The sequence below is a fragment of the Dreissena polymorpha genome, chromosome 13 (assembly GCF_020536995.1).
Source record: "Dreissena polymorpha isolate Duluth1 chromosome 13, UMN_Dpol_1.0, whole genome shotgun sequence".
Taxonomy (NCBI): Eukaryota; Metazoa; Mollusca; class Bivalvia; order Myida; family Dreissenidae; genus Dreissena; species Dreissena polymorpha.
This window is the reverse complement of record NC_068367.1, coordinates 72,857,302-72,870,087: the sequence shown is the minus strand read 5'-3', so window position 1 is coordinate 72,870,087 and position 12,786 is coordinate 72,857,302. Positions and strand designations below refer to the sequence as shown.

The window sequence follows — 12,786 nt, the reverse complement described above, 5'->3', positions numbered from 1 at the left end:
CAATTTTTATAAGCGATGCAACGCAAACCTTGTCGGTCCAATAAAAAATATGCATACTAATGAACGTTACTTTTTGTCTTATCCACATGTTTGACACTGGATAATTACAAACAATTTCAAACAGTCATTTGCTAATCAATTAAATTAAATCTATAATTATAATTTATATATTTTTTATCACGAACATCACATGATCTCTTATGTTACACAAAAAAGATAATACATTAATGTTGTTTATAAAGAGCATCCATGTGCTTCTTATTGGACATGTTTGAAACTATATATTGAAGTTTATTTAGTAAACCGGTTGTATTGATAGTAAAAATAATAAGTTAACCGTTTAATGATTTAGAATTCTGTTGCATCCCTATTTTTTTTAAATAAGAGAGAACAGCCGTAGGATTTATTTGGTTTAGGCTTGTAAACGAGAATTGAGCTTACATTATATTTAAATATCAAACACAGCAACTTACCTCTAAAATCGGATTCCAAAGAGCGACGTCCTTGAGTAAGGTTTTTGTCCTTGGGTTTAAGCTAGAATCAATCTTTCTCGCTAATATGAGTATTTCTGTCGATTCTGAACATTCTGCTTTTATTTCAGCACCATCAGTTTGAGCACTATCAATTAGGTTATTTTCCATTATATTCCTTTCCAATTAATTATTAAGTAATGCCAGTTCGATGTTTTGAAATAAAACTTTCATGTACCAACATTATAAACACCAAGCCCACGCATGTATTTTGCTGTAAACGGAAAATGAACTGTTGAGTTATGTGTATCGGTCTTATTCGACCGGGACTTGTAACTTAATGATTATGTGTCAATTACAATCTATTTATAAACAACGTGGGAAATCCAATCGACTGTGGCTTTGTATAAATTGTGTCTATGAGTTGTTTACCTTGGCTGATAGATAATTGTTTTAAAACACCTTATAAGTGAAAGAAATGGCAGTGATACGAAGTATCAGTGAGAACAAGGTTCAAACTACGTAAACACAAAATTGCCTATTGAACGTGTTGACGCATTCGAAAATAGTACCATGTTTAAACGTTTAATAAATACAACTCAGAGTTTGGCTCACAAACCCTCAAGTTACTGTTTAAAAGCATAACATAAAAGAAGACATATCTTCACAAGATATTCACATGGTTACGTATTTTTAATTAAACCTCAAATAGTAAGTGTCTCTTAGATGCTGCCTCCTTATAAGACATAACGACCACGTGTCACGCCCATCCTCATTTAAATAGTACAATTAAGGATTAATTAGTATCGGCGTATCGGTATTTCAATATCAATTTTAAAAGTTATGTAGCTTAATGTACGACGTGTGTATAAGTGTTTCATGAAAAATATCGATCATCAATTTAGTTCTCCCTATTTTTTCTGTACATTGAATCCCATATACAAAATTCCTCCAAAGGTTTGTTACTTATTGAATACATAACTACAACTAAGTGATTTCAAATGACAAAGCATTTATTTTAAGCTATAAAACAGAGTATAGTATGATTAAATGTCAGAACATCATAAAGTGGAAGTTTAACAATAATTCGCACGTCTCTTTTCATGTTGATTACAATATAAACACATCGAAGATTTTAATTAACTTAACAATGTAACAGAAATCTTTTACATTTCTATTAGATAACTGGTATATATCAATATGTTTTGTTGTTCAATTATTGCAAAAACACATCATAACAAAAATATGTTAATAGAACTCAAATAGCCATTTAATGACATGAGTAGCATCATTGCTACTATTTGGTAACGAGCCTTTCAACAAATACCTTACGCTATCATTTAGATAAAAGAACATATTTAACACAAAGAATGAATCATTTTAGAACAACAATTAAGATTCATATTAAATTCGTTCGTATAAAATTCTAGAAAGCCACAAAATATGTATGTTTAATTAAAGTAACCAACCTTTCACATGTAATGCAAATTGACTTGTTTTGCCGATTTGTAGGCAGACGTATTTAATGTAATTCGGAAAATCTAATCTTGACTTGCTGAATGACCTCTTCCGCCAATTTAAACGTTCGTTGTGGTCGCCCAGTAGTCACTGTTTCCGAAACGTCGCATATTACATGTGTGAAATCAATCCAAATCTTGTCTTCTTTTCTTGGCCAGCGAAACAGGTATTTTGATTGTTGCAAAAACGTTACTTCGTTGTCTTCATCTTTTGTATCAACCTGTAATATTTGCCAACGTACCATCTATGTCCATACTTAGCCGCTACAACATTTCCAACTTCAAATGGACACGTTTGAGATTCTGGTGTAGAAATTTTTTGTCTGACTAGGGAATTGCAGTTTCTAGCTATTGAATGTGAGTTTCTGATTCTGGAATGAGAGTGCTTGGTTCTGGAATGGGGAGATTAAACACTGAAATTGAAGTTTGTTGCTCTGGGTGAATTTGTTGGCTGGTAGAGATCACAGCTATGGTTAGTGGATGCCAATGACGGCAGTAATAGATACCACCAATACAATTTTCGAAGTAACAACTCTTTTCGCTTAATAGGACTTTGTTATTACCTTGGCTACATGTATTTTCATGGTGCATTTTATAGTTTTCAATTGAATTTGATGTTTTGCTACTACTTGGCATTCTTGAGATGACACACCAAAAATATGACATTTGCCATTGTGCAATAAGGCGACTGAGTCCAGGCATAAAAGTCCTTTGCATTTTGAATAACGGTCTTCCCGGTCCAGACAGCCCCTTCAGCTAGCTGTTTAGTAGTTCCACCGAGGCCATCGCAAGGCCCCTTTCCATGACCTGCCTCGAAAACATTCCAAACAGCTTTTACTCCTTACAAAACTTCATGGTTGGCTACTGTTTGGAAAATTTACTTATTTTGGTATTGACTTGTAGGACTATCTGTCCAATAGTGAAATGTTTGTACAACAGGAACATTGGATTTGATCTCGGGTACAATTCTTTCCATGAAACATTGAACAATTGTTTTATTATGGCCAATTACATCCGAAACCACGACTAGACTTTTGTGGTTAATCTGGTTGTCTTCTTTTCCCCTGTAATAATAAACAACAGGATGCAGCATTACTGCAGACTGAGACCAATATGCAGACTGAACCTCGTCAACAATTCTACAGGTATAATGTTCTGCAAAGTGAATGTATTACATCATTAGCTCCCAGATTTTGTTTTAGTGTTCTAATTTCATTATACTGTTTACGCTGTCTTTCTACATGAGCAAAACACTCTTGTTTGTTTTTTGCAAATATTTGGACAAAAATTTCTTTTGACAGTTTAATCTCAAAGATTTTTGTTACCATCTTTGTTCTGCCTTTATCGTCCACCGTAACGCGTTTCCACTGACCATACTTCAATTTCCCTGGCAGGTGCATTCTCACGGCTCCCATATGACTTTCCTCTTTGATAAATGTTTCAGGATTGAATGGCATATCTAATCCAGGGCCCGTATTCACCAACCACCTAAGTATTATGGATAACATTTTATTAATTATCTAAGAATTTACCTAAGGCAAAAATTTCCTTAACTTTCTTACTAAGTAAGTCCCTAAGGTAGAACCTAAGGTAAAATTTGTCCTTAAATACTTAGGAAAAATAAATGCGTTTTCGTTTAAAAATAATTCTATAACTTGAATCGTCAAGCCAAAAATATTACTATATTTACAACATGACGTTGAAAAGTGCTCGCAAAATGGCGGAATGTTATTAGCGGACAAATGTGTTGATTAGAAAAATCTTAATATTACTTGTAGATGATGATTAAATAAAATAAAAAGTGCATAATGTAAGAGGTTTACGCTTCCGGCATCTGTCGAAACAGCTGTCACAAAATATCTGTATCGATTTTATGCTGTTGTCGTCGATCTCTTAATCAACAACAAACATGTACACAACTTTGGGGAAAAAAACACGGAAGTGAATGCAGACGATAGTTGGAAAGAAATGGCGAAACAACGATCGCCCAACTTTACATTGCAAGAGAACACCCTCCTCGCTCATTTGTCTGATTTGATGGGTGAAGATTATTTGAGCTTCGGTATGTCCAGGCAAAAACTGGACAGACATAGGTTTACCAGCCGAAAGGGGCGACACAAATTACCCAAATCTACCCAAATCTCCCCAAATCTACCCATTATTAGGAAAGTACACATTGTCTCGAGTACAAATGAAGCTTAAAACAAAACAATTGTGCGCCACTGAGAAAACATTAATATTTTTGTTTCATTGTGAACTACAATTAATACTCTACTTAAACCCACACATACGTTCTACATGTATGTAGGCACCATCTCAGTAATACTCCTGTTTTAAAATTACCATTAAAAACAGAAGACTTTGATATTTATTTAAAACACATGTTTGTGTACCTTTCAAGGTAGAATAGGACGTTTTGCTCTCTCCTAATGTGTTATTAATGTATTGTCAACTAATGCAATCTGTTTAAACAGATATATTTTGCATTACAGGTGCGGTTGAATTGCGTTTACAAATGTCCTTCTAATAAACAAAGTTTGGATTTTGTTTACGTTTAATTTTAAAGCCAAGTAATATTTTATCCTTGAGTATAATGTTTCCCTTGTATGCGCCAGCTCATTTCTGATAATGTGAACAAAGGCTAGAAGTACGTTTCTAAATTAAAAGGCATGTCATTAATAATACGCCAGCGAGTTATTGTCCATTTATAGCATGTGATTAAATTACAATTCTAAAGTTTAACGACTACGGGAGTAACCAAGATCTGAATGGGTTCTGTTTACCTGTTCCGAAGCATGTAAGATTTGGACACTTGCCAATAAGGAGCAGTCTACTGCCAAACATGAAAGTTAATTCGCAAGCATTGTATGGCTATGCATTATGAATTGCATTTAACGTTTTAAGTCTAAAACATATATCTTATATCGATTAAGCGTGGTAAACAGAAAAACTTCGCCGTGTTTAGCGCTTCGATTTAACACTATATACTTTTTACTCGATGGTATAGTTAAGAAGTACACATCCTTGATCCAAGTACATTATTTAATTTAATTTAACGCCCGCAAACACATAAACAGTGTGAAAACATGGCAAAAATATTGCATTGTAACACAACGGCTAATAATTCAAAGTACATGTTTGGAAAGCATAAAAATCGCTTCGTATAATATAATTAAAGGTCTGTATGTAGTTTAAATTTTATTTGTTAATCACGAACATTAATAATTATATCACTAGAAGAAAATAAAACCTTGTTCCTCAAAACATTTCCAAAATACGTTTCAAGTAGGGACAATACTATAAGCCAGATTAACCCATTTATGCTTAGTGGACTCTCCCATCCTTCTAAATTGGATCAATTTATTTCCAAAATTAGGGATGTCGATTATATTTATTTCTATATTTATAATACTTCTAACACAAATTCCTTTAAGCAAACAGCGCAGACCCTAATGAGACGCCGCATCATGCGGCGTCTCATCTGGGTCTACGCTGTTTGCCAAGGCCTTTGTTCTAGGCGCTAGGCATAAATGGATTAAGGAGAGCGAGCAGCCTAATATCGTGTCATATGATTTGTAGAAAGCTGAGAGATCCCGGAAAGACCGCACGTTAATATGAGGATTCGTAATGGGTGTTTATCGAAAGGTAAAATCTAATTTAGTATTCAATGGCATGTTAACATAGTTTCGGTTTTCGAGACATGTTTTGTGTTTGTGCACGTACCGTAATGCTTGATGTTCAGGCCTACAAGGTATGGATAGTAAACAGAGCACACATGCAGAGGCGTGCAATACCGGCAATACGTAGCAGGTAAACTGTTTACGAGGACGTTACCAAATTTCATCAATACACCCCATACAATTTGTATGGCAGTTTATTAATTCTAAATTAAATCCAGCATACAAAACCCTGCATCTTTTTTTATATATTTACGTTTCGTTATGGCGCCAAACTGTTTAATGTAGAGCATTATTTAACAGCGCAAAATCATAAATATATATGCAATTTCAAAATGACGTTTTGTTTGTGCAAATATCGGAACGCTGAGCACGCAAGGAGTGTCCATGCAAGCTATTCAATAGCAAAAAAATGTTTGTTTGTTTTTTGCCAGAAAACAAAGCCTCTTTAGAAAAAAACAATAACTTCGAATGATATTTTAAAGAAGGTTTTAGAAAACTTAAACAATCGGACGGTGTATATAAATAAAATATTTTAAACAATAATAAACATTGTAATAATTATAAACTTAACATTTTAAGAGCAAATGATTGCACCCACATGTAATATTTCCTTTTGAATGTATGTTAAAAGTTGATGCAATTTTATACAATATATGAGTTGATAAGTTTATTTCAATAGTTGGGTAATAACATTTACGCTAGTGTTTTGGGCATTTAAAAAAAATCGGTAAGTGGAACCGCACAGCAAATAACAAGCACACTCCTTTTTGCATCCTACGTGTGCTATTCAAAATAATTTGATAAATCTTTACAAAACATAACGAACCTACGCCCAGATAATAAGACACTAGCAATTTGCGTTACGAGTCAGATTCGACAAATACAATGACATAGCCGAAACAGAAATAAATATAAACTGGCAGTTTCAGTATATTGAATACACTATTTTTGCGACAAGTATATATAACGCATATAACGAATATGAATCTAAAAGCAGTGCAATAAAGCCAAGATTCGTATAGTATAATTGGGTTGGCACACTGAAATGATCTCAATATACTCTATAGATACATACATGTAGCATAACAACTACTACGCATCAGTTTAAGCCTTAGTTATGCATTCGCATTTTTTTAACCATCAAACGGCCATGCTCGTTTAATGAGAGCCAACTTTAACTACATTATATATTTAGTTGCCTTCTTTACATCAACGACACACAAGAGAAACAAAGCAAACATTGGAAAAATGGTCCCAAAGAAGATAAATAAGAACCTTTTCATCTTTTTTTCTAATGGATTTATATTTAATTGTTTCACTTTCTTCCTGCCTCAATGAGTAGTAAACGCTTCTTTCAGAATTATGCAAAATCACCATGCAGAACCAGATTCTTTTTCCATGTATCGAATCATGAATTAATAATCAACATAAAACTTATTTTTTAAAGAATGATCAAAAAATATTTTTTTTTAAGAAAATACTATCGCTGCCTGGTCTACCAATTAAAACGATATAGATTAAACAGAAAGGCGCTTGTGTTATTCATTGAATTATGAAAATGTCACGATCCTTTAAATATTAAAAAAATCATTAAATTGAAACGCCGTGGTCTTATTCATAGGTAATTTTAGCCCTGAAAAGAAGGTGTGATGAATATGCAAGTGGACAAATAGGCGACAATATACTCTCACGATTTTGTTCTTGTAACATTCATTTTTATTTAGCACGCGTTACAGATACATGTGTCTAAAAATGTAGACGGATCTTCGTGACCAATCATCTTCCAAAAAATGCATTTGAGGTGGCGCTAATAAAAAAAATACAAATTCCATAACACCATCGCATAATCAAAGTTCACTAAGAGCGTTTGGGTAAGATTTAAAACCAATATTCAATAAAATTACTTTTACCTTGATTTGCAATAATGAATACGTTCAAACAGTGATATCCTCAGTTCAGTGAAGCTCAGATCAATACGTACTACTTGCCACCCAAAACTAGGGTAGTGCCGTGGTCGAGTGGTAACACTTTGTATATCATTTCAGAAATCCCCGGTTCAATATCCGGCCGGGGCACTGGAAATTTCAGAAATGCTTCAAGTGTTTCCCACCCAACTAGAGATGTACTGGTATAAAACCCATGTAATTCTCGCGTGTATCGGTGCTATACACTGAGTACGTAAAAGAACCAAGGGATCTATTTGCAAAGAGCTAGGGTATCGCACCCGGATTCCTTGTATCATACTGCTGTCTCTTCTGCTTCTTTCTCTTAAGCAAAAACCAAAGGACCCCATTGGAAATAAGTGCTTTCACTTTCACGGCTTATCCGTGACTGCAAGGTAAAAAGAAATACATACAAACGCAACTTAAAAAAAATTACTTTAATCGTTGACAAAGCAAATGTTTTGTTGAGTTTAAGTTTCTTTGTAGAAAATATCGCAGACAGTGGCCTACACAGTTTCCGTTTGATGAGACGATCAACCCTTATCTCTCCTGCGTCTTATGCATTATAATTTAACCGCCGTTACGATAGTGAATATAGGTAACAAATATGTAATTTATAATTCCCAAAGTATGCATCGGTTATTGTTGGACATTACATTGCTGTACGATAGCATTCCCTAACACTGTAATCTTATTTTACAAGGGCGACACGAATTACCTAAATCTACCCAAATCTTCCAAGATCTACACATTATTAGGAAATTACACATTGTCTCGTGTAAAGATGAAGCATAAAACAAAACAATAGTACCCATCACACAAACATGATGCAAGATAATTCTTTTTACAAAGACTTATGTAGATTTCGGTAGATTTGGGAAGGTTTTGGTATATTTGGGTAGATTTGGGTAATTCGTGTCGCCGGCCGTAAGTGTTATTATAATTTGTTATCGTACCGGTATATGCATAGCACGAAACAGTGACGTGTGCGCATGTAATATTAATTACTTTCGATAAGTTTATTCCTAAACATCCAAACACTTTAATTGCAGATATTTTTAATGACTGCCTTTTAAAGTATGAACATAATTAAGTATTTTATTGCAGCGATTTTTTCCCTTCTTTATAAAGTACCCGTAAAAGGTACTTTCCCAAATGAATAAATCTACAATTGCTGTCTGAAAATTTCCCAAAAGGAAGGCAAATGCCGTCAATTTTGTTCCATAAAAGAGCATTATCTGCAAGTTAACAAATACAATTATCACTTTGCTGTTGATACCATTGAGCAATTAAAAAACCCTATTCCCAATTGGAAGATTTCATGACGCGATATTTCCCAATTTCAGGATTTTTCGCACTAATTTCTCCAAATGGGTAAGGTACTTTTCCTAATTGGGGAAGACAAATCGCTGTATTGACATTTATTTATTAACTATTAAGCCATTGTTTTTATTCAATTTATGAAAGTTCATTGAGATTATCAATGTCTAATTGCATTTGATACAATTGTTTTAATATTATTTAGTGCACAGTAACTAACAATTAGATTGTTTTCTTGCAATGCGTTTCACAAAATAAAGTAAATTACCCTGTATCTAATTTGATTTTTATACCCCCGGATTGAATTATCGGGGGTTTATTGTTTTTTGCCTGTCTGTCTGTCATTCTGTCTGTCTGTCATTTTTCCCAAAATCTTGGTCATAACTTTTGCGATATTGACGATAGCAACTTGATATTTTGGCATGCATGCATATCTCGAAAAGCTGCACATTTTGAGTGGTGAAAGGTCAATGTCATCCTTCAATGTCAAAGGTCAAATATGTGGCTTCAAAGCGGCGCAGTAGGGGGCATTGTGTTTCACAACAACAGCATTTGTTTTTTATTGTGTTAAGACAATATGTTGTTATGTATCCCATATTAAAGGCAATACTTAAATTAAATTTAAATACCTTTTTGATAATATTTTTGATTAGGATAAGCATCTAATCCAAGTGAATATAATACTGAAAAAAGGATGAAATATATCCTCAAATTAAACATAAAAAACACAGTATAGAGTGAACATTAACATGATATTGAAATCAGAGAAAGCCCACTACAATGTATATATTTTAAGTTCTGTGTTGTCTTTTATTCAGAAATGTATAGCTTTGTAAAAAGGGAAATGTGGTCAAATGTTGAGACTACATTTAACGCCAATAGTACAGGTCCCCACAGAAAAGGGAGTGACCTCGAGAAAAAATGGGAGAACCTCACATCTACACAAAGAGGGATCTACCAGGATCATCAGCGTATGCTGACATTGGACTGGTATGAAACTTAACTAGGGCTTTTTTCTTTTACCAAGTATAAAAGGAACAACTTTATTTATTGTTGTGGAAGTTGATGTATTTGTTAAATAATTTATATAAAACAATATTACAAGCATAACATGGAAACTATACAACTTGCAAGGACTAATTTAACCCATTTATGCCTAGCGTCTAGACAAAAGGCCTCTGCAAACAGCGTAGACCCAGATGAGACACCGCATGATGTGGCGTCTCATCAGGGTCTGCGCTGTTTGCTTAAATGAATTTATGTAAGAAATATTCTAAATATAGAAATAAATATACTAGACATCCCTAATTTTGGAAATAAATTGATCCAATTTAGAAGGATGGGAGACTCCACTAGGCATAAACGAGTTAATTTGTCAGAATCATTTAGCAATGTTCAAAGTAATATTATTCAACATAAACTTGTTTAATTATTTGAATATTAACTTCTATAAACATAACTTATTAATGCAGTTTGTCAAAACAATATTGTTTATAAAATGGCAATAAATAATATATAGGGATTTCTTTGTGACCATAATTGAAAAAAGCTTACTAGAACTGTTAAATTTTAACAATAATAACAATGAACTTATTTTGCTGTTCATTTTTTTATTGTTATGTATGTTTGCCGCTATTATAGAACATTTTTGTGTGTTCACAGACAATTCAATATTTTTCTTCCAATATACAAAGTATCACAGGCTATATTAAAAGTTCTCTCCTGATGGTGCACCTGTCAAAGTATCACTAAGTAGTGTTTATTTTTTGCTTTTTATTATGATTGTTGAGTGCATATTATTGTATAATACTCAAAATAGTACAGGCAGTCCTCCGTTTAATTCAAAATGCACAATCCTCACTGAGGCTGTGATGAACGTGATCGGAAAAGAGGGAGTGGACATAATGGGCTTTGGGCCCAGCAGCCTAGACACGTCTATTTTGCAATTGACCGATATGCGGTAATTTGTTTAAAGTAACATTAAAATGCATACAAAAAGTAGAACATTTACTCTTACAATAAGTTCTTTCAGTGACGTATTGACATATTGTCAATTTAGCATACCATAATTGAATTGCTTTCAGGTTAGCCTTAAAATAATGCTATAATAATTTTGTGTAAATACAGTATATAAATGATATTTGCTCAATATAAATACAAGTGTTAATAACAAAATTAGTACTGTTGTCTTGTGTATGAACAATTTATTTGTTTTGTTTTTAAATTCATTGATTTAAAATAAGTAAATTATGACAGTGACTCATTCAACATATATGCATAACAACAAATGATGTAATTACTTAATAAATGGAACTATTAAGACAACCAATGTACTTCAATTTATAAATAAGAGTATCTCTTATCTAAACATGTCAACAGGTAAAGTAATAAACGTGCATGTTAAACACACTATTTTGACAATTCATATACAAGTAACAATTGCATAAATAAACAATTACAATGTAACAACAAATGTGAATTAATGAAAAAAATTATGTTGATTTAAAAAAACACTATTGTCAATATGCTTACAGTGATGATGATCAGCAAGATGCTGAAAACAACATGACCATGTGTACCTCAAGGTAATCATTCAAATACACAATTGATGATAGCTTGAACAATTAATCAAGAGATGTGTTTGTCAGAAACATAATGCCCCCATGATTTACCATGCATGTGTATCGCGTGGAGCTGCTCATTTTGAGTGGTGAAAAGTCAATATTCAAATAATTAAACAAGTTTATGTTGAATATTATTACTTCGAACATTGCTGAATGATTCTAACAAATTAATATGGTCCTTGCAAGGATCACCACTCAAAATGAGCAGCTCCATGAGATACACATGCATGGTAAATATCAAGTTGCTTCGTTCAATATTGCAAAAGTTATCACACTTTACCCAAGGTGAAAGTTTTGGGACAGAATGACAGACAGAGAGGACAAAAACAATATACCCCGATCTATCGATCCGGGACCATACAAAATGGAATAATGCACAAATGATTTTTGTACATGTTTAAAAGTGAACTTACATTTTGAATAGGTCTATAATTGATATTTAATATTATTTAATTTTAGTGCTGCGATGTCAAAATCAGTTTCCTTTAATCAGAAAAGAAGGTTAGGCATGAATTATGAAAACATTATTATTGCAATTAACTTACATGCAATTTCATAAACAGAAATTTTATATATATACATGTACATGCATATAATTTGCAAAAAAAAAAACTCGCTATCAGACAAATGCATTATTTACATTTTAATATTATACAAACATATCTTGAATATCAAATATTGTAATGGTAAATACATCTGACTTTAGACATGATGCACTTATTTCAGATATACACCATCGATGGCTGAGAATGGCTCTAGAAGCTCAACTATTTCTTCTCCAGACAAACCATCACCTTCATGGTATGTATGTTATTTATTTTCAAATATAATAAATTATTCTACACAAGGATATAGATAACAGAAACATGTGCATAATATGGATGACTGAACCTCAAGTGTTATCATTTGACTGAACCTGAAGTGTTATCATTATTTACCATTTTTCATTATACAAAAAAGAAGCCTTTAAAATATTTACTGTTTTTGAAAATGAAGTAAAAATTAAATAATTATACCATGTTTTTAATATCCATTAAGTTGCAGTCATTGCAGTCTACATGAACTTAATGCCTTGAAGAAGAGGAAGCTGGAGCTTCAAATACAATTGTTTGAGGCCCAGTTGGCGCGATTTGACGAGGAATAGATTATTTTGTTATTTGTTATTGTTTTGTTATGAAGATACAGTTTAGTTATATTAAAGAGTTACATGAAATTCATCTACATTTTGTATT

General features: G+C 32.8%; 1 protein-coding gene across 1 annotated transcript; it reads left to right on the top strand.

Annotated features, from left to right (window-relative positions):
• Positions 1 to 10,718: 10,718 nt before the first annotated feature.
• On the top strand, positions 10,719 to 12,429 carry LOC127856346 (uncharacterized). The gene is made up of 4 exons (XM_052392489.1): positions 10,719 to 10,890; positions 11,465 to 11,515; positions 12,014 to 12,055; positions 12,281 to 12,429. Exons 1-4 carry the CDS (start codon positions 10,802 to 10,804, stop codon positions 12,411 to 12,413), a joined length of 315 nt encoding a protein of 104 aa, XP_052248449.1. The 5' UTR covers positions 10,719 to 10,801; the 3' UTR covers positions 12,414 to 12,429.
• The last annotated feature ends 357 nt before the right edge of the window (positions 12,430 to 12,786 follow it).